The sequence below is a fragment of the Diaphorina citri genome, unplaced genomic scaffold, assembly GCF_000475195.1.
Source record: "Diaphorina citri unplaced genomic scaffold, Diaci psyllid genome assembly version 1.1 scaffold1129, whole genome shotgun sequence".
Lineage (NCBI taxonomy): Eukaryota > Metazoa > Arthropoda > Insecta > Hemiptera > Psyllidae > Diaphorina > Diaphorina citri.
Window position 1 is genome coordinate 9,551 of NW_007378558.1, and position 20,156 is coordinate 29,706.

At 40.3% G+C, this 20,156-nt stretch overlaps 2 protein-coding genes, 1 long non-coding RNA gene and 1 other non-coding gene across 4 annotated transcripts in view; 2 read left to right on the plus strand and 2 right to left on the minus strand.

The window, feature by feature from the left end:
- Positions 1 to 308: 308 nt before the first annotated feature.
- Trnay-gua lies at positions 309 to 397 on the minus strand. The gene is given in 2 exon segments: positions 309 to 344; positions 361 to 397. It is a non-coding gene; the product is annotated as a tRNA-Tyr (tRNA).
- Positions 398 to 1,153: 756 nt separating this feature from the next.
- LOC103514384 (calcium-transporting ATPase sarcoplasmic/endoplasmic reticulum type-like) overlaps positions 1,154 to 20,156 on the plus strand; it is a 57,974-nt gene continuing 38,971 nt past the window's right edge. Inside the window, exons 1-3 of the mRNA XM_026827369.1 lie at positions 1,154 to 1,730; positions 2,025 to 2,065; positions 2,269 to 2,408. Coding sequence (XP_026683170.1) covers positions 2,291 to 2,408 — 118 coding nt within the window. The 5' untranslated portion in view covers positions 1,154 to 1,730; positions 2,025 to 2,065; positions 2,269 to 2,290. The remainder of the gene's footprint in view (positions 1,731 to 2,024; positions 2,066 to 2,268; positions 2,409 to 20,156) is intronic.
- Positions 5,862 to 13,795, plus strand: LOC103514383. The gene is made up of 2 exons (XR_541650.2): positions 5,862 to 6,152; positions 13,745 to 13,795. It is a non-coding gene; the product is annotated as an uncharacterized LOC103514383 (long non-coding RNA).
- Positions 7,791 to 19,645, minus strand: LOC103514382. The gene is made up of 4 exons (XM_017446203.2): positions 19,244 to 19,645; positions 18,682 to 18,973; positions 17,316 to 17,509; positions 7,791 to 8,107 (listed from the first exon to the last, which is right to left on the minus strand). Exons 1-4 carry the CDS (start codon positions 19,457 to 19,459, stop codon positions 8,054 to 8,056), a joined length of 756 nt encoding a protein of 251 aa, XP_017301692.2. The 5' UTR covers positions 19,460 to 19,645; the 3' UTR covers positions 7,791 to 8,053.

Below are 20,156 nucleotides of genomic sequence, written 5' to 3' on the forward strand. Positions count from 1 at the left end.
TAGTACCTACCTACTAACCCAACTACCTAGCTAAGCTCGTAAACCCTGGTAAAGCCATACATTATTAGGTACATCAGGGGGTTACCTAGACTTTTTTTTGCAAGATACACGTTAGATAAGAGGTATTTTTTTGCAGCTCATCTCATTCTGGTCCCGGCCGCTCCTCGTTTACATAACGGCATAAATGGTACGTTTTTCAGGTGGGCGAATAAATGGTACACTTACTTGTAATTTAATAAAAGGAAGGACGGAGTAAAAATTAATTGCTTAGTCGATGTAAAAAAAAAATCAAGGGCAAAAAATTTTGTTCCTTCGGGCCGGATTTGAACCAGCGACCTATGGATTTCAATATTCTGAATACTACAGTCCACCGCTCTACCAACTGAGCTACCGAAGGGTGAGAGAAGAGGCGAGAATAGTTGTATTTAAACAAAGCGTCAGCGCGTACCGCAGTGAGTTGAAAATAAATTCAAGATGGCCGCTCAGCATTGAGAGTCAGGGTATGAGGAAAAAAATCATGCATGATGATTTTTATTATGCACGAAGAAAGTTGTGCATTATTTTATGCAATCGACGGGAAAATAAAGAATGACAAAATCTAGATTTCCAAGACTTTCGAACTCGCGAGTAGGTAAAAAACATGTGCATAATTTTTTTTATACCCTGGAATGAAATTTAAATTCCCGCCATCAAAATCTGATCGACCAATCAGATTTAAACACATACGCAGGTTGCAATACCTTTCGTAAAAATAAACTTCCAAATGAAATCGGTCTTTTTGATTAATTAATCCTTTATAATGGGATAAAAATATGTTTGATTACTTCAATAGATATGCTTGATTAAAATTTATAGGTATTTTAAATTTCATCTCCTCCCAAAGTTCATAAAATCAAATTCAAGTTTACCATTTTTTTGGGATTTAAATCGGTCTTTTTGATTAATTAATCCTTTATAATGGGATAAAAAGATGTTTGATTACTTCAATAGATGTGCTTGATTAAAATTTATAGGTATTTTAAATTTCATCTCCTCCCAAAGTTCATAAAATCAAATTCAAGTTTACCATTTTTTTGGGATTCCCCAAAGGTTTTAGGTTGGTACCACTTTGTTATTGTTTGTGACGTCATATGGAAATTTTCATCATCAGGCGAAAAATTCATGGACGATTTCTTGAAGTTCGGTGTATTTTCTGGAATTTCTTGCAGTTTTTCCTGATCTATCGACGGTCTTCTTTTGTTTAATTTTACCTCTAAAGATCAATTAAAGTATCGCAAGACTGCCTTTATTTCTATCTACATCTAGTCCGTGTTTCTTGTAGGGTTAATGAAATAATTCCAACACTTTTCATCACTAGTTAATATGCTCATATTTTTTTGCTGATTCTTTTCGGCTTCCGAAACTCCCTAATTTTCATCTGGAAATTCTCAAGTAACTTATAATATACCTATTTCGAATCCCACTATTTCACTTCTTTCAGGAATCATGTGGTTTGTTAATTCAAAGAAATGAAAATCGAGTGTGCAGTGATTTCTTTTAAAACAATCAAATAAAACCCAAGGAGCTTTTTCTGTCATCAGTAAAACGGTTTTTGAAAATCACCTTTCAAAGCAATCAAGTGTGACTACCTTACTTACTAATTAGCAGACTTAACTTTAATTATTTTGTGTTTTAAACTAGTGGTTGTGTAAATATCAGGTGTTAGGAAACTGGACCACCGGACAACAGAAGTGAGTTTCCAATGAGAACCTCTATTGACAGTTTACCTTGATGTAAAGCTGGAATTGAAGAAAATCTGTGTAGAGTGTACCACTGACGTCCAATAAAATTCCAGTCCTCTTGAACAAAGTGCACTTCCAGTGGTTTACATGAGGCCAATAGATGGACTACCCATTTGCCTCATGTCATTGCCACTATCTTCATATACCATTACCTAACTACTGTGTAATTCTGCTATTGAGGTTAGGTTCTTTACAAACCAAGGTATTATTCTAATCATGGACTTTTGGTTTCTTTGTCCACAGAGTTGTGCTAAACTGGTTATATACTCCAGGTATAGTCAGTTGTGAATGCACGAATGAAACGCTAGGCGAACGGGGTTCTCTGTTTTCATTTTAAAGGGTGGGTTGGAAAAGAGAATCGTATTGTATACGGGATGGTATTTGAAGTTTGGATGAGAAGAGCTCAAGATCGAGAGGGTTGGCGACAATGCTATCTGCAACACTGGAGACCCAAACCAGTGTTGAATCTGTTGATACCACAGATCCAGTGAATGCACACATAATCCAATATGGAGGACGCTCACGCCAAAACTACGGAGGAAGTTCTCAACTATTTCCAAACAGATCCCGAGAAAGGACTAACTCCAGACCAAGTCAAAAGATACCAAGCCAAATATGGACCAAATGGTAAGTGACAAAATCATGAATAATAGGTACCTATGATATACCTATGCTTGCATACCCACATCTTACATAAAAAAAAAAGTTCTGATTCGTTATTTAAGAACTTACCTATTTTTTGCTACCTTCTTAGGTAGGTATGTAGGTATTCCAAAAACATCATGTTTTATATTTTTTTATGCTATCAATTTCTTTCCATTATTCTGAACATCTTTTATCACCTAAAACTTCAGTGGTAATAGCATGAAGTACAAGATCTTCAAAACATACCAACATACCTCAGCATACCCTATCCAATCTGCACTTCAGAAAATAATTGTAAAGTTTCTGACCAGTACAATTCTATTGGAACTGATTGTTTCGGAGAGGTCACTGTATAACTGTTGAGGTTTTTAGTGCCGGGATTTTACCTTCCATTCGGAGCGGCGGCTATCCACCTCTACCTACCTCCTCAGCCTCACATATCTCATCTAGATTGAGTGGAGCCGGGAAATCTCGGGTACCTATGATATACCTATGCTTGCATACCCACATCTTACATAAAAAAAAGTTCTGATTTGTTATTCAAGAACTTACCTATTTTTTGCTACCTTCTTAGGTAGGTATGTAGGTATTCCAAAAACATCATGTCCTATGATATACCTATGCTTGCATACCCACATCTTAAGTATATTAAAAAAAGTTCTGATTTGTTATTCAAGAACTTACCTATTTTTTGCTACCTTCTTAGGTAGGTATGTAGGTATTCCAAAAACATCATGTTTTATATTTATTTATCCTATCAATTTTCTCTCCATTATTCTGAACATCTTTTATCACCTAAAACTTCAGTGGTAATAGCATGAAGTACTTACAAGATCTTCAAAACATACCAACATACCTCACGATTGATTTTATTTCATGGTGAATCATATTTTTCATTGTATTCAAATTTAAATAAAAAAGTGTGCTTTTTTTACCTACTGGGTTACATTTTACCTATCTTGAATATTCAACACTAGGCCTCCTGGCTGAGCTATATTGTTTTGAATCCGGTCCAACAAAAAGTGTTTAAATAGATGTTCTCCATTTTCTGCTACACTGTATTCAAACAGATTAACACAATCTACAGTGTCTTTACTCCATGTCCATCTTAAAAAACACTTAACACGAATTCCTTTTTCATTGTTTTTGTGTGCTTTTTACCTACTGGGCCACATTTTACCTATCTTGAATATTCAACACTAGGCCTCCTGGCTGAGCTATATTGTTTTGAATCCAGTCCAACAAAAAGTGTTTAAATAGATTTCTTTTCATACGTTTCTGCTACACTGTATTCAAACAGATTAACACAATCTACAGTGTCTTTACTCCATGTCCATCTTAAAAAACACTTAACACGAATTCCAGGTTAGGTCATTAGTCTTTTTTCTTCTGTTGTCCCTCAGTCAACCTTGTCAATCAATTTATTGGAAGATATTGGTCTCAGTAGTCTAGCTGTTATTTTGATTCTTATAATTGAGGAGACTGTGGTTTGAATCCCAGAAGTAACACAGTAAAATTAACACTCTTTGTTGAATTCAGTTGAAATTAATTCACTGTGGTTTGAATCCCAGTTATAACACAGTAAAATTCACACTCTTTTTTTAATTCAGTTGAAATTAATTCTTTATAACCCCAGTGGTTCAGGTTAGTTGGTTGGTCTGTGAGTATGATAAACTTTGTATCAAGAGTATTTGTGGTTAGAGTAAAAGTCATAAAAATTATTTGCTGTGTACTAATTGGACAATTGACAAGCTTTCAGCATGAGTTTTATTTTTACATACTTAAGTATTATTTTTTAATACTTTTTATTAGGTATAATACCTACATTAATTTTTGCAAGATATTGTTGCTCCATCAAACTTACAGCAAACATATCTTACCCAAATAAAGTAATCTTTACTTGAGTTCCTTTTTAGTATTTTCAAAACCACCCTGTAATATTTATAGGTACACAGGCATTGACATGAAAGGTGCAATTTTTTACACGCGCTAAAAAAGCCGAGAAAAGAGTGAAAGTTCATTTAAAGGGTAAAAGCTAGAAAGTGAGAAAAGGGTGATAGAAAATGGGAAAAGGACGAAAGCTCGGAAATTGAACTCTCCTTCGGTACCTAGCTTTTATGATAATTTCACCCAAACAATAGATCCGCAAAAATGAATGGAAGAGTTTCTGATTATCATTGAACATTGGATCATAGTGTTTACATAGTGAGAGACAATCGTCACTCATAGGTTAATAACTGGCTAGGTACCTACCTATTACCTGTAGGAGTTGTGATTGTCAAGACAAGACAAGTCCAACTAAGAATGACGTTTGCTAAGACGCTATCACACTGAAGTGATTGAAGCAACATATAGTTTGCTGGGAGGGTAGTGCGTCTGCCTTGTAAGCGCTAGGTCGCGGGATTGATTCCCGCCCGGGAAGGATTTTAGTCTTGTAAGCGCTAGGTCGTGAGTTCGATACCCGTTTGGGGTGAAATTTATCCTAAACAGATAAGGTTTGTTCTCGGAACGGCTGGCTTTCTCCTAACCTGTCCTCCTTCTCTTAAGTAGATTTGGGAATATACTTCTAGACCTTCGTTGTTTTATTTGCCGCTTCTATTAGACCTCTTTTTTTGTAAAAAAAAAGAAAAAATGGAATGGAAGAATTAACCTCGTCAAATGGTGACATTCTGGCATTCCATTTAGAAATCCATTAGGTACCTATTGTTGTTTAAGGTTGTTTACTACGACTGTGAACTTGTGAAGTCTGTTTCTCAGTCTATTTCAGGGGTGGCCACTAACCTTACCTTCGGGAGCTGCAAGTCTCGGAACGGCTGGCTTTCTCCTAACCTGCCCTCCTCTTAAGTAGATTTGAGAATATACTTCTAGACCTTCGTTGTTTTATTTGCCGCTTCTATTAGACCTCTTTTTTTGCAAAAAAAAAAAATAAAAAAAATCATGATTTCGAGCGCCCAGAAATTTAGTTCGATCGCCCTAAGCCCTAAGCGGTACTAACTCCAGTATGGTTTTACTGGTGGGGTGAAGACACTTTTCAGTCCTATTCAAGCACGGCGAAAAAGACCTGCTTCTATTCTGTCGAAGTAGGTATAGTTACTTATTCTATAAATAAGCATGACTATTACCTAACAGTCATACAGCGGAATCAGCGGATAGACAGGTATTAAAGCAGCGGTTCTCAACTCAACTTCTTGTTTTTATTAGGTACCTAGTACAAGAGAGGTCTCAGATACTTATCTGATTTTGTACACTAGGTACTATTTAGGCGTTATTTTAAGAGCTCATTGTCAATATTTTACTGTACAAATATTCCTATTATGTACCTATAGTACAAGAGCAGGCATAGTTTGCTTCTGTCCGCCATTACTCGAATTTTTATTCGCGTACCCCCGGTTGAGAATCGCTGTATTAAGGCATACCGAGTCGATATAACTTTTGTAATATACCTATTTCGAACCCCACTATTTCACTTCTTTCAGGAATCATGTGGTTTGTTAATTTAAAGAAATGAAAATCGAGTGTGCAGTGATTCCTTTTAAAACAATCAAATAAAACCCAAGGAGCTTTTTCTGTCATCAGTAAAACGGTTTTTGAAAATCACCTTACAAAGCAATCAAGTGTGACTACCTTACTTACTAATTAGCAGACCTAACTTTAATTATTTTGTGTTTTAAACTAGTGGTTGTGTAAATATCAGGTGTTAGGAAACTGGACCACCGGACAACAGAAGTGAGTTTCCAATGAGAACCTCTTTATTGACAGTTTACAGAAAAAATGATGATTTCGAGCGCCCAGAAATTTAGTTCGATCGCCCTAAGCGGTACTAACTCCAGTATGGTTTTACTGGTGGGGTGAAGACACTTTTCAGTCCTATTCAAGCACGGCGAAAAAGACCTGCTTCTATTCTGTTGAAGTAGGTATTTTTTTTTTTTTTTTTTTTTTTTTTTTTTTTTTTAGCAAATACTTTCATAATATTTATTAATAAATCAAGCTCAGAACTCAAAACAATATAGAACAAAAACAAAAAAGTATGCTTATGATTCTAGCTCATTAATGAAATAATAATATTAATTGAAAGTTTTTGTAACCCTTTCAGCTAAGCTGGTACTAACTCCAGTACTCCAGTTACTTATTCTATAAATAAGCATGACTATTACCTAACAGTCATACAGCGGGATCAGCGGATAGACATCAGGTATTAAAGCAGCGGTTCTCAACTCAACTTCTTGTTTTTATTAGGTACCTAGTACAAGAGAGGTCTCAGATACTTATCTGATTTTAAGGATTTTATCCTCAACGGATAATGTTCGTTCTCGGAACGGCTGGCTTTCTCCTACCCTGTCTTCGTTCTCTCTTTGCTTTTTGGACAATAAGACTTCAGCAGTTACAGTTCTGATTAATGAAAGGTGCAATTTTTTACACGCGCTAAAAAATCCGAGAAAAGGGTGAAAGCTAGAAAGTGAGAAAAGGGTAAAAGCTAGAAAATGGGAATAGGGCGAAAGCTCGGAAATTGAACTCTCCTTCGGTACCTAGCTTTTATGATAATTTCACCCAAACAATAGATCCGCAATAATGAATGGAAGAATTAACCTCGTCAAATGGTGACATTCTGGCATTCCATTTAGAAATTCATTAGGTATTGTTGTTTCAGGTTGTTTACTACGACTGTGAACTTGTGAAGTCTGTTTCTCAGTCTATTTCAGGGGTGGCCACTAACCTTACCTTCGGGAGCTGCAAGCGGATTTTATCCTCAACGGATAATGTTCGTTCTCGGAACGGCTGGCTTTCTCCTACCCTGTCTTCGTTCTCTCTTCGCTTTTTGGACAATAAGACTTCAGCAGTTACAGTTCTGATTAATACCTCCTGATTAATGAAAGGTGCAAAAGCTCCTGATTATTGAAAGGTGCAATTTTTTACACGCGCTAAAAAAGCCGAGAAAGGGGTAAAAGTTCATTTAAAGGGTGAAAGCTAGAAAGTGAGAAAAGGGTGATAGAAAATGGGAAAAGGGCGAAAGCTCGGAAATTGAACTCTCCTTCGGTACCTAGCTTTTATGATAATTTCACCCAAACAATAGATCCGCAAAAATGAATGGAAGAATTAACCTCGTCAAATGGTGACATTCTGGCATTCCATTTAGAAATCCATTAGGTATTGTTGTTTAAGGTTGTTTACTACGACTGCGAACTTGTGAAGTCTGTTTCTCAGTCTATTTCAGGGGTGGCCACTAACCTTACCTTCGGGAGCTGCAATATCATAAGGCCGATTCGGGGCGAGCCACGGCGCAGGCGAATGTTTGAAAGTTTTGGTCTACAATCTTCAGAATTCAGTCTCATGGAAATTACGATGTTCAGAAAAAAGTTCAACAAGTATGAACCATGGTTAGAGAGCCACGATATGGCCAACTCCTGGTCTATTTATTGAGTTTGACATTCCACCGCTTCAGTCCCACAGTCCTTCCGTTGCGCCACCGCTTGATTACCGGTGTCAATCGTTTCTCACATCTATTTATTGAGTTTGACATTCCATCGCTTCAGTCCCACAGTCCGTTCCGTTGCACGACCGCTTGATTACCGGTGTCAAGTATGAACTCGGTTTCGTTCTCAGTCTATTAAGCTTGACATTCCACCGCTTCAGTCCCACAGTCCGTTGCGTTGCACAGTCGCTTGATTACCGGTGTCAATCGGGTTCCATCCGGTGCCCACTAGAACCTAGTCAGCAGGTTTCCCCGATATTTGTATAGTCAACTGCTAGAGAGCGTCTCACTAATCCCTCTGTATTTTATCATTCATACGTACAGAAATGTGTTTTAGTGTGTGAGTGAGAGTAGGGTGACTCGGAAACTAGGAAACATGCAGGTCTGCACTGCGTTTCCTATTTGTTTACACTGGAGTCCTGTCTCCTTTTCAACACACCCTTTCTGGTGCGGCGCGGTGATAGCATCCATGAAAGCTCAAGTTCTGAATGGATCACTGAAGTTTGTTAACATTCTGCGTGGTTGTTATCTGGATGGGTGACCATCTGGGCAATTGCGTGCTGACTTTTCCCGGCCCCACTCAGGCTGAGTGAGGTTCATGTGAGGAGACGTGTAGCTTGTCGCCGAATTTAGGATAAAAGCCCCCGTCACTAAAGACCTTAGCAGTTACACAGTGACATTTAACCTTGTAAATAATATAAATACTTTCACAAGATTTGTTATACGAAATCTGCCTTTGTTGACGATTTTGAAGGTGCACGTGAGTTTCAGCAGCTCATGGGTTAAATTTGAAAGTTCAACTGAATAGGGTCCGTCCCTTGGGCCTTTTGGGGGTCCTATATTTGACCACAGTGTACGCTTCGGGTTAACAGCTCGAGTATAAATTGTCTTTGGCAGCTACCTTACTCTGTTGGTGAGCTGTTCAGAAGTCACGTCAATGGAAAGTTGCTACAAAAAGGAGTAGTCACAAATGAATAGTGACTAGTGTTATTATTGGGTTAGGTGAAACACAAAAAGGAGCTTTCATAATTTGAGCAGTAACCAATGTTATTATAGGGTTAGGTAAAACACAAAAAGAGCTTTCTTTTTCATTGTGAGTCGTGGCCTCTGAATAATTAGTTACCCCAAAGGTTTTTAAATCTCAATCCTTCCAATGCTCTGTTGCCATGCCTATCCCAGTATCCCACGAACACAGAAAATAAAGATTGATTAGAAAAAGTAAACGTAAAGCCACACCAAGTACCTTCATAGGGTTGACCCCTTGGGTTTGGGTACAGTCGGGTTCCACCTGAGGGGGACACTTGGGGCCCGTCTGCACATAACCTTGGGTGCATTCTGCCGGCTCCGGCTGGTAGACTTCAGTTTTTGTTCCACTTTTTTTTTTTTGACTCTCAAATTTTGCCCGGGGCTTCGTTCGTTAGCGCGCTTTTTGCAAGCCCTGCTGATAATTTTGCAAGTCCCCGAAAAATTTGCAATCTCTGATCGAAAGAAGTGAGGTTTAACTTTGACCTTAACCAGTTTTGGGTTATCTGACCGTCTCCTTGTTACGACAACTATCGTCTTTTGATGTTTGGTTCACTTTGGTCTGATTTTGATGATTTGTGGTAGAATCGTTCAGTACTTTAGGGAAATTTTCTGTTTTAGGGCCACCTTGATTAAACGTCGGTGCTCTTTTTATCCATCAGAATGAATTGTACCTTCCCATATGCTTGGTTTACTGAATTAATACTAAGTTCTTCGATACATGGGTCTGAAGGGTTGTTCTCTTTGGCCCATGGTACTACCTATTAGTAGTAACGAGTAACGACGTAAGGACCCAATAAAGAAGATTGAAAATACTCCTAGAACAGTCTAGACTGTCTCGAAATTTCACAGCCACCCTGTTGCATTCTTTTATAATGTTCCCTGTACTCCATCACATTCACATATGAATTAACGTTATCTCTCCATAGCCATACAATATAATACTCACTTGAAGAGCCGACTCTGCCGATTTGAGGGGGTGTGAGGGGCCCCTGGATCCCCTCGAAATGGGCAGAGTGAGAAATTCTTTTAACCCATCTTTTGGGGCCCCCTACACCTGAGCCTCGGGGTGGGCTTTTTGTATGAGGGAAATTCATTTACAAAAATTTCCGGCTTTCAAATTTCGATATGAATGTTGCATTTAAAACACTTTTACGGGAGATTTTTTTTTTCCCAGACCTAAAATTCCATCTTTTTTTGGTTTCAAATTTGCAAATTCCTCTCATTTTTACTTTTTTTAAATTATTATGGCGCGACATTCCGTCCAAAGTGGGAAATTCCATCCTTTCTAACGTCACTGCTGAGAGTATTCTCTCAAAAGTTCCCGTCGGATCACATCACTCTCACATTTTGACATCGTTCTTCCCATGGGCTCTTCAAATTTAATGATGGCAGAAGAGCTATTATGTGAAGCCATGACGTACGTGTCTTGGTTTAACCCTCTGGGGTGCCACCATTTTCAATGCAAATTTTGTCCTACTCTGGAAATCGAACCCGGGACCTTTTGCATGGGAATTGTCACTGTGTTTTGACCTTCAAACGAGTTTGTATGTGGGTGGTTCCAACTGGAGGAGTGTAAAGAGCGAGTGAGTTAAAAATAAGAACTACTATTTTGAGAGAATTCAAATTGTATTTTCCTTTTGAAATTTCCCCTCTTCTGAAGCTCGTTTCCCCTCTTTTGGTGTGATACCACCTCTACTAAAAGTCCAAGATGGCGCGAATCGGTTCCGTTTCCGAAATGAAAATACACCTCTACTCAGGCAAAGCGTCAGATCCTAACTCCGTATAGGCTATAGGGACTTGAAAGAGTGAGTTACATGTTTGACAAAAAGTCAATAGAGTAGGTAGTTTTTTTTTATATCTCACTCATGGTAGAATTTCACCAATGACTTAATCAGAGATTTAACCTACGGGAGAATTTTTAGTGATCCAAACAGGAGTTTTAAAAAAATATCCTTTTTGGATCATTTAAAACTCCTTTTTTTATGATAAATTCTCCCATTAGTGAAATCTCTCATCACTCTTTAGTACTCTTCACAGTTCTTTAACTCTAGTTCGAACTACCTTGGATTCTCATTTTTCCTATAAATCTAACACAAATCTCTCTCTCTCTCTCTCCTCTCTTACTTTCTTTCTCGTCCCTCTCTCTTCCTTCTTTCCTTTTCTATTTACCCTCTCTTTCTTATCTCTTCTCTCTCTGCTCTTCCTTTCTCTTTCTTTCTCTCACTCCCTACCTTCTGCCTCCCTCCCTCTTCCTTTCATTCCTTCCTTTTCCGTTTAATCCGTTTCTCCTCTCTTTCATTCTTCCTTCTCTCCCTCTCCGGCTCTCACTCGTCTCTATCGTTTTCTCTCCCCTCTTTCTCTTCCTTTCTTTCCCTCTCTCCTTTTTCCCACCTCCTTCCTCCCTCCCTCTTCCTTTCTCTCTCTCTCCCTTTCATTCCTCCTTCTCTCCCTCTCTCAGTTTTCCATCTTTCTCTCTCTTCGCTCCCTTCTTAGCTCGCTCCCTTTTCCCACCTCCTTCCTTTCTTCCTCTTCCTTTCTCTCTCTCTCTCCCTCCCTCCCTTCCTTTCATTCTTCCTTCTTTTCCTCTCTCAGCTTTCTATCTTTCCCACTTCCTATCATTTCCTCTCTCTTCTCTTCCTCTCTCTCCCTACATCCCTTTCCCCCCCTCCCTCTCTCCCTCCTGTTCTGTTTTTCTCCCTGACTACAAGCGTCAAATAGATTTTATTCCGGCACGTGTAACGTCTCTATTCCCTCCCCCCCTTCCTTTTTCCCTCTGGTTTCTCTTCATTCTCTCCCTTTTCGTCCCTTTATAACTTGTCTCTCACAATGGAGGAGAGCTATTTTTCGAAATCTCTATGATCTTTTTTGTACCAACTAAACTCGTTCGTGTTATGCTGACGATACTCTAGTCTGTTTGTAGGTAATTTCTAGAGATACATAAGCTGGATCACATAAAAAAAAACTCTTCTAACTTTGAAGATCCTGGTTAGGGTTCCCATGATCGCTGTCGAGTTCCCCCGCTGAATAGCGAGGGATTAACCTGCCTCGGTGGTGTAGTGGTCAAGGCGCTCGCCTGGTAAACAGGAGGGCGTGGGTTCAATCCCAGCCGAGGTTTGGAATTCAGAAATACCGACTTGTTTCTGCGTTAGAGTGTACCTAATAGTACCTACCTACTGAACCACGTTTCTAGGAACTATAGGGAGGCCTAGAAGTACTGGCTGTTTCTCTGTTAAAAATACCTATACCTACCTACTTTCCTTCTTAACTTAACCGGTTATAACAGTATAAATGCCTATTTAAGTATTTAGATAGGTATTGTAGGTAGGTATGTACTTATTGTGTTCCTAGAGGCCCTACCTAAAAAAAAAGAAGAAGAAAAAACTAGATCCATATCCACATTTTAGGATTAAAGCTGGGTTGAGCTTTTTTGCAGCTTTTATTCAAGCTCCTTTCAGGGAAGGGCCTTAGCTGATATGAATTAAAGTAGTTCTTAACTGACTTGTGTCGGAAATCTACTCGCGACTGGTTTACCTAATCATCGGCTGATAGGTTCAAGTAGGTAGCTACCCATTGTGGTCTTCTCTGAATGTTAAGGTAGTCAATAACCAATAACTATTGCTAACTCGCTAGCTCTGAATAGACTATAGGCGGCCTATAGTTTAACCTGCCTCGGTGGTGTAGTGGTCAAGGTGCTCGCCTGGTAAACAGGAGGGCGTGGGTTCAATCCCAGTCGAGGTATTGAATTTTATCCTCAATATAATTTGAGAATTTGACCACAATAATAGTAGTAGCCTACTGCTGGACTAAAGGGACTTTTCAGTCCTATGCGAGCAGTATAAATAAGCACTATTATTTTATTTATAGTTTGTGCCATTCTCAAGGTGTTTGTTATAGTATGCCTAGATATGAGAATTAGCATTAGTACTTCTCAGTCTGTCTAACCGGTGATGTCTCGAAGGTATTGCCAACTGTGACGTCACAGAATTAATGACGTCAGTAAGGTGTATTGCGCATACAAGGCAGCTATTAGGTCGAGTATAGTGGTGTAAAACAGGTAGATTGTGTAATTCTATCACCTGTTTATCGTCAGTTTAGATTCATCACCTGTTTAGTTACTTCTTCAGAATCTTCAGGGTTGAATGGCATAAATTGCCCCAGACAATAATTTCGCCCTTTGTTGGTAATTTCTTGTATTTGTGTACAATACTGTACATTGTGTACATGTGTACATTGAATTATAATCAATAAAGAGTCTAAATAAGTACCTAAGTTGTATTTCCATCACTTGTATGAACGGAGCTAGATTGGAAGGTAGCGTGCCTGCCTTGCAAGCTCTAGGTCGCGGGTTGGATTCCCGTCCGGGGTGAATTTTATCGTAAACAGATAGGGTTCGTTGTTGGAGCGGCTGGCCTTCTATCCTGTCCTCCTGTCCCCTCTTTAATTAAGGTTTCCCTTGTTACAGTTTCCTCCGTAAAACAGGCAAACCTTCTTTTCAACATGGTCTCCTTTTGCGTGTCACTTTATTTGAAGTTGAAGTTTTGGCACTGCTAAGCTATGTCCACACATAGTCGACGCCGTCGATCGACGAGGTGAATCTATGCTGTCAAGGCAGTGTACCGTTTCAGTCGACGTCCACAGCCGTCGACTATGTGTGGACACAGCTCGAGAACTTTTCCGTCACCACTGGTTACTTCTGGTCTAATGTGTGAATATAATACAGTGAATACACATTACCTAACTACTGTGTAATTCTGCTATTGAGGTTAGGTTCTTTACAAACCAAGGTATTCTAATCATGGACTTTTGGTTTCTTTGTCCACAGAGTTGTGCTAAACTGGTTATATACTCCAGGTATAGTCAGTTGTGAATGCACTCTTTTGCGTGTCACTTTATTTGAAGCTGAAGTTTTGGCACTGCTAAGCTATATCCAGATTGTCCAAATGTCCACATGTAGTCGACGCCGTCGATCGACGAGGTGAAGAGGTGAATCTATGTTGTCGAGGAAGTGTACCGTTTCTGTCGACGTCGACTATGTGTGGACACAGCTCGAGAACTTTTCCGTCACCACTGGTTACTTCTGGTCTAATGTGTGAATATAATACAGTGAATACCGGCCCATGAGAGATAGAACCTAGTCAGCAGGTTTCCCCGATATTTGTATAGTCAACTGCTAGAGAGCGTCTCTCTAATCCCTCTGTATTTTATCATTCATACGTACAGAAATGTGTTTTAGTGTGTGAGTGAGAGTAGGGTGACTCGGAAACTAGGAAACAATCAGGTCTGCGCTGCGTTTCCTATTTTTTTACGCTGGAGTCCTGTCTCCAGATTTGACTTCTTTTTCAACACACACTTTCTGGTGCGGCGCGGTGATAGCATCCATGAAAGCTCGAGTTCTCAATGGATCACTGAAGTTTGTTAACATTCTGCGTGGTTATTATCTGGATGGGTGACCATCTGGACAAATGCGTGCCCCGGCTCCACTCAGGCTGAGTGAGGTTCATGTGAGGAGGTGGGTAGCTTGTCACCAAATGGAGGGTAAAAGCCCTGTCACTAAAGACCTTAGCAGTTATACAGTGACATTTAACCTTGTAAATAATATAAATACTTTCACAAGATTTGTTATACGAAACCTGCCTTTCTTGATGATTTTGAAGGTGCACGTGAGTTTCAGCAGCTCATGGGTTAAATTTGAAAGTTCACTGAATAGCGTCCGTCCCTTGGGTCTTTTGGGGGTCCTATATTTGACCACAGTGCACGCTTCGGGTTAACAGCTCGAGTATAAATTGTCTTTGGCAGCTACCTTACTCTGTTGGTGAGCGTCCAACACAGAGAATTCCACCTAGAAGAAAAAATGATGATTTCGAGCGCCCAGAAATTTAGTTCGATCGCCCTAAGCCCTAAGCGGTACTAACTCCAGTATGGTATTACTGGTGGGGTGAAGACACTTTTCAGTCCTATTCAAGCACGGCGAAAAAGACCTGCTTCTATTCTGTTGTAAGTAGTAGGTATAGTTAGGTACTTATTCTATAAATAAGCATTACTATTACCTAACAGTCATACAGCGGAATCAGCCGATAGACAGGTATTAAAGCAGCGGTTCTCAACTCAACTTCTTGTTTTTGTAAGTACCTAGTACAAGAGAGGTCTCAGATACTTGTCTGATTTTGTACACTAGGTACTATTTAGGCGTTATTTTAAGAGCTCATTGTCAATATTTTACTGTACATATAAAGGCTATTACTATTATGTACCTAGTACAAGAGTTTGCTTCTGTCCGCCATTACTCGAATTTTTATTCGCGTACCCCCGGTTGAGAATCGCTGTATTAAGGCATACCGAGAGTAAAGGCTATTACTATTATGTACTTAGTACAAGAGTTTGCTTCTGTCCGCCATTACTCGAATTTTTATTCGCGTACCCCCGGTTGAGAATCGCTGTATTAAGGCATACCGAGTCGATATAAAATCCACAAGTACACAGTATTTACACACAACACCATGATACAAATTTGCTAACAATGTGTGTGCTGGGGAACACACTTGTCCTGTAGGTACACAGCTCTACCTATGGGTGAACAATTTTCATGCGATTGACGTACGTAGAAGCTACAGGGGGGGTATTTACACATAACACCATGATACAAATTTGCTAACAATGTGTGTGCTGGGGAACACACTTGTCCTGTAGGTACACAGCTCTACCTACCTATGGGTGAATAATTTTCATGCGATTGACGTACGTAGAAGCTACAGGGGGGCTCAGAAATACCGACTTGTTTCTGCGTTAGAGTGTACCTAGTACCTTCCTACTGAACCACGTTTCTAGGAACTATAGGGAGGCCTAGAAGTACTGGCTGTTTCTTTGTTAAAAATACCTATACCTACCTACTTTCCTTCTTAACTTAACCGGTTAATATAACAGTATAAATGCCTATTTAAGTATTTAGATAGGTATTGTACTTATTGTGTTCCTAGAGGCCCTACCTAAAAAAAAAGAAGAAGAAAAAACTACATCCATATCCACATTTTAGGATTAAAGCTGGGTTGAGCTTTTTTGCAGCTTTTATTTAAGCTCCTTTCAGGGAAGGGCCTTAGCTGATATGAATTAAAGTAGTTCTTAACTGACTCTTGGACTCTGTCGGAAATCTACTCGCGACTGGTTTACCTAATCATCGGCTGATAGGTTCAAGTAGGTAGCTACCCATTGTGGTCTTCTCTGAATGTTAAGGTAGTCAATAACTATTGCTAACTCGCTAGCTCTGAATAGACTATACGCGGCCTATAGTTTGTGCCATTCTCAAGGTGTTTGTAGTATGCCTAGATATGAGAATTAGCATTACTTAGTACTTCTTAGTCTGTCTAACCGGTGATGTCTCGAAGGTATTACAATCTGTGACGTCACAGAATTAATGACGTCAGTAAGGTGTATTGCGCATACAAGGCAGCTATTAGGTCGAGTATAGTGGTGTAAAACAGGTAGATTGTGAAATTCTATCACCTGTTTATAGTCTGTTTAGATTCATCACCTGTTTAGTTACTTCTTCAGAATCTTCAGGGTTGAATGGCAGAGAATGCCCCAGGCAATAATTTCGCCCTTTGTTTGTAATTTCTTGTAATTGTGTACATTGAATTATAACCAATGAAGAGTCTAAATAAGTACCTAGTTGTATTTCCATCACTTGTATGAACGGAGCTAGATTGGAAGGTAGCGTGCCTGCCTTGTAAGCTCTAGGTCGCGGGTTGGATTCCCGTCCGGGGTGAATTTTATCGTAAACAGATAGGGTTCGTTGTTGGAGCGGCTGGCCTTCTATAATATGGCCAACTCCTGGTCTATTTATTGAGTTTGACATTCCACCGCTTCAGTCCCACAGTCCGTTCCGTTGCGCCACCGCTTGATTACCGGTGTCAATCGTTTCTCACAGTCTATTTATTGAGTTTGACATATTCAGAAAAAAGTTCAACAAGTATGAACCATGGTTAGAGAGCCACGATATGGCCAACCCCTGGTCTATTTATTGAGTTTGACATTCCATCGCTTCAGTCCCACAGTCCGTTCCGTTGCGCCACCGCTTGATTACCGGTGTCAATCGTTTCTCACAGTCTATTTATTGAGTTTGACATTCCATCGCTTCAGTCCCACAGTCCGTTCCGTTGCACGACTGCTTGATTACCGGTGTCAAGTATATGAACTCTGTTTCGTTCTCAGTCTATTAAGTTTGACATTCCATCGCTTCAGTCCCACAGTCCGTTCCGTAGTTCCGTTGCACGACCGCTTGATTACCGGTGTCAAGTATGAACTCTGTTTCGTTCTCAGTCTGTTAAGTTTGACATTCCACCGCTTCAGTCCCACAGTCCGTTGCGTTGCGCAGTCGCTTGATTACCGGTGTCAATCGGGTTCCATCCGGTGCCCACAAAGTTACCGACGGGTCCTTGCTTTTGGGGCACTGTTTGCACCATTGAGTATTGGTCATGGGGTTGCGTAGACTCCGGGTGAGAACACACGGAGTCTGCGAGGGGATTGCGCCGTGGGGGAGGGTTGAAACAGTGCGCCTTGCAGGGGAATGGGTAGTTGCATTTGGTCTTGTCCTCTGTCAAAGAGAAGAGAACAGGCTTTGTTATTCTATAAATCTATACCCCTCAGGACTTAGGCGGGCCTTTCACTATCAGGTAGACCTGACAGGTCTCCTGAAAGACTTATTATTTGCTGCCATGCACTATCAGGTAGACCTGACAGGCCGCCTGAGAGACTCAGCTCCCATACACGGAGAGAAGAGAACAGGCTTTGTTATTCTATAAATCTATACCCCTCAGGACTTGGGCGGGCCTTTCACTATCAGGTAGACCTGACAGGTCTCCCGAAAGACTTATTATTTGCTGCCATGCACTTCAGGTAGACCTGACAGGCCGCCTGAGAGACTCAGCGCCTATACACTATCAGGTAGACCAGACAGGCGCACCTGTTAAAGCGTAGCTGATAGTGAATGGCCGACCTAAGAAATTGACTTCTTGGTCTTGTCCTCTGTTGGTCCAGTGTCCAACACACAACGACTTGGAGACATATCACTAACCTTTTTTCCCGCCATATTTGAAATAATTGGACGCCGTCTGATCGTACAGACAATCATTGGTACAGAAATAGTCCGCACACACACGTTATTATTTGCTGCCATGCACTATCAGGTAGACCTGACAGGCCGCCTGAGAGACTCAGCTCCCATACACTATCAGGTAGACCAGACAGGTCTCCTGAAAGACCTATTATTTGCTGCCATGCACTATCAGGTAGACCTGACAGGCCGCCTGAGAGACTCAGCTCCCATACACTATCAGATAGACCAGACAGGCGCACCTGTTAAAGCGTACCTGTCAGGTCTATCTGATAGTGAATGGCCGACCTAAGAAATTGACTTCTTGGTCTTGTCCTCTGTTGGTCCAGTGTCCAACACTCAACGACTTGGAGACATATCAGACATATCACCAACCTTTTTTCCCGCCATATTTGAAATAATTGGACGCCGTCTGATCGTACAGACAATCATTGGTACAGAAATAGTCCGCACACACACGCACACCTGTTAAAGCGTACCTGATAGTGAATGGCCGACCTAAGAAATTGACTTCTTGATCTTGTCCTCTGTTGGTCCAGTGTCCAACACACAACGACTTGGAGACATATCACTAACCTTTTTTCCCGCCATATTTGAAATAATTGGATTGGTCCAGTGTCCAACACACAACGACTTGGAGACATATCACTAACCTTTTTTCCCGCCATATTTGAAATAATTGGATGCCGTCTGATCGTACAGACAATCATTGGTACAGAAATAGTCCGCACACACACGGGTGTTCAAGTCGCGGCAACATTTGTCCGCGGCCTCTTTTGCCGCTTTCGAATTTTCGAAGCCGCAATAGTGTTTGTTTTTCTGGTGCAGAGGGTCGGTGATTTTGCACCTGTCGTCGCTGGTAGTCAGATTGGATATGCAAACTTTGCCATCTAGGAGGTCGTCGCAGACGATTCCCGGAGCGGTCGGGTCCATACATTGGCGAACCTGTGGGAGAGAAAGGGACTGGGCTATCATGAGTTATCTATTTCGGATTTTGAAATTAGATGGACGGTACTTGTTCAGAAATCACGTCAACGGAAAGTTGCTAAAAAAAGAGTAGTCACAAATGAGCAGATTGAGTAGTGACCAGTGTTATTATAGGGTTAGGTTAAACACAAAAATGAAGAGTAGTCACAAATGAGCAGATTGATTAGTGACCAGTGTTATTATAGGGTTAGGTTAAACACAAAAATGAGCTTTAACCAGACCAAGTACCTTCATGGGGTTGACCCCTTGGGTTTGGGTACAGTCGAGTTCCACCTGAGGGGGACACTTGGGGCCCGTCTGCACATAACCTTGGGTGCATTCTGCCGGCTCCGGCTGGTAGACTTCAAATCGGTCGATGTCCTGGCCTACAATGTCGGCCAGGTCCTTCTTCCGTGGCCGTAGGATCGGCCGGTGTTCGTCGTGGCCTTCGCACACTCGGCCCATTTTCAGGAGAGGGGGCTTTCAAAGATGGACTTTTCTTACTTTCTATGACCTACAATTTTTTGAAATTTGTCTTCTTTTTTTCTTGGGGTTTCTGCTCTCAACAACTTACAATTTGACGTCAAAATTTATTTAGGTCGTACCAAATATTTCTTCTTTTTATTGTGTACTTGATTCCGTATGATTTGAAGGATGTTTTTCTTCTTTTTTTCTTGGGGTTTCTGCTCTCAACACCTTACAATTTGACGTCAAAATTTATTTAGGTCGTACCAAATATTTCTTCTTTTTATTGTGTACTTGATTCCGTATGATTTGAAGGATGACGTGACGTCAAAATCTATTGAGGTTTTACTAAATCTTTTTCTTCTGTTTTTCTGATACTTAATTCCGTACTTGAAAATTTAGAAATGTTGAGGAATCAATGAGGAAAGACAAATAATCACCAGGGTTCCGATATTAAAATTGTTTACGAATAATTTGAATTTGCTAGAATGAATGACTATGGTGACTGCTGGATCGGTTTAGGATGATGAGAGGTTATAGTTTTGTGGCTGATATGGCTGATTGATTGACTTTGGATGAATTTTCAGTTATGAATTTTCAGTAGAGTGTTGAGTTAAGAGTAAGTGAGTGAGTGAGTGAGTGAGTTTCAGAACTACCCTTTTCACTATATTACCTTGCCAATGAGTCAAATCCTAAC

Coding starts and splice junctions, on each gene's coding strand:
- LOC103514382 (XM_017446203.2), bottom strand. CDS start 19,459: ATGGGCCGAGTGTGCGAAGGCCACGACGAACACCGGCCGATCCTACGG. Junction 17,510..18,681: donor CAAATATGGCGGGAAAAAAG/GTTAGTGATATG, acceptor TCTCTTTGACAG/AGGACAAGACCAAATGCAAC. Junction 8,108..17,315: donor TTGTGGGCACCGGATGGAAC/CCGATTGACACC, acceptor ACCGGATGGAAC/CCGATTGACACCGGTAATCA.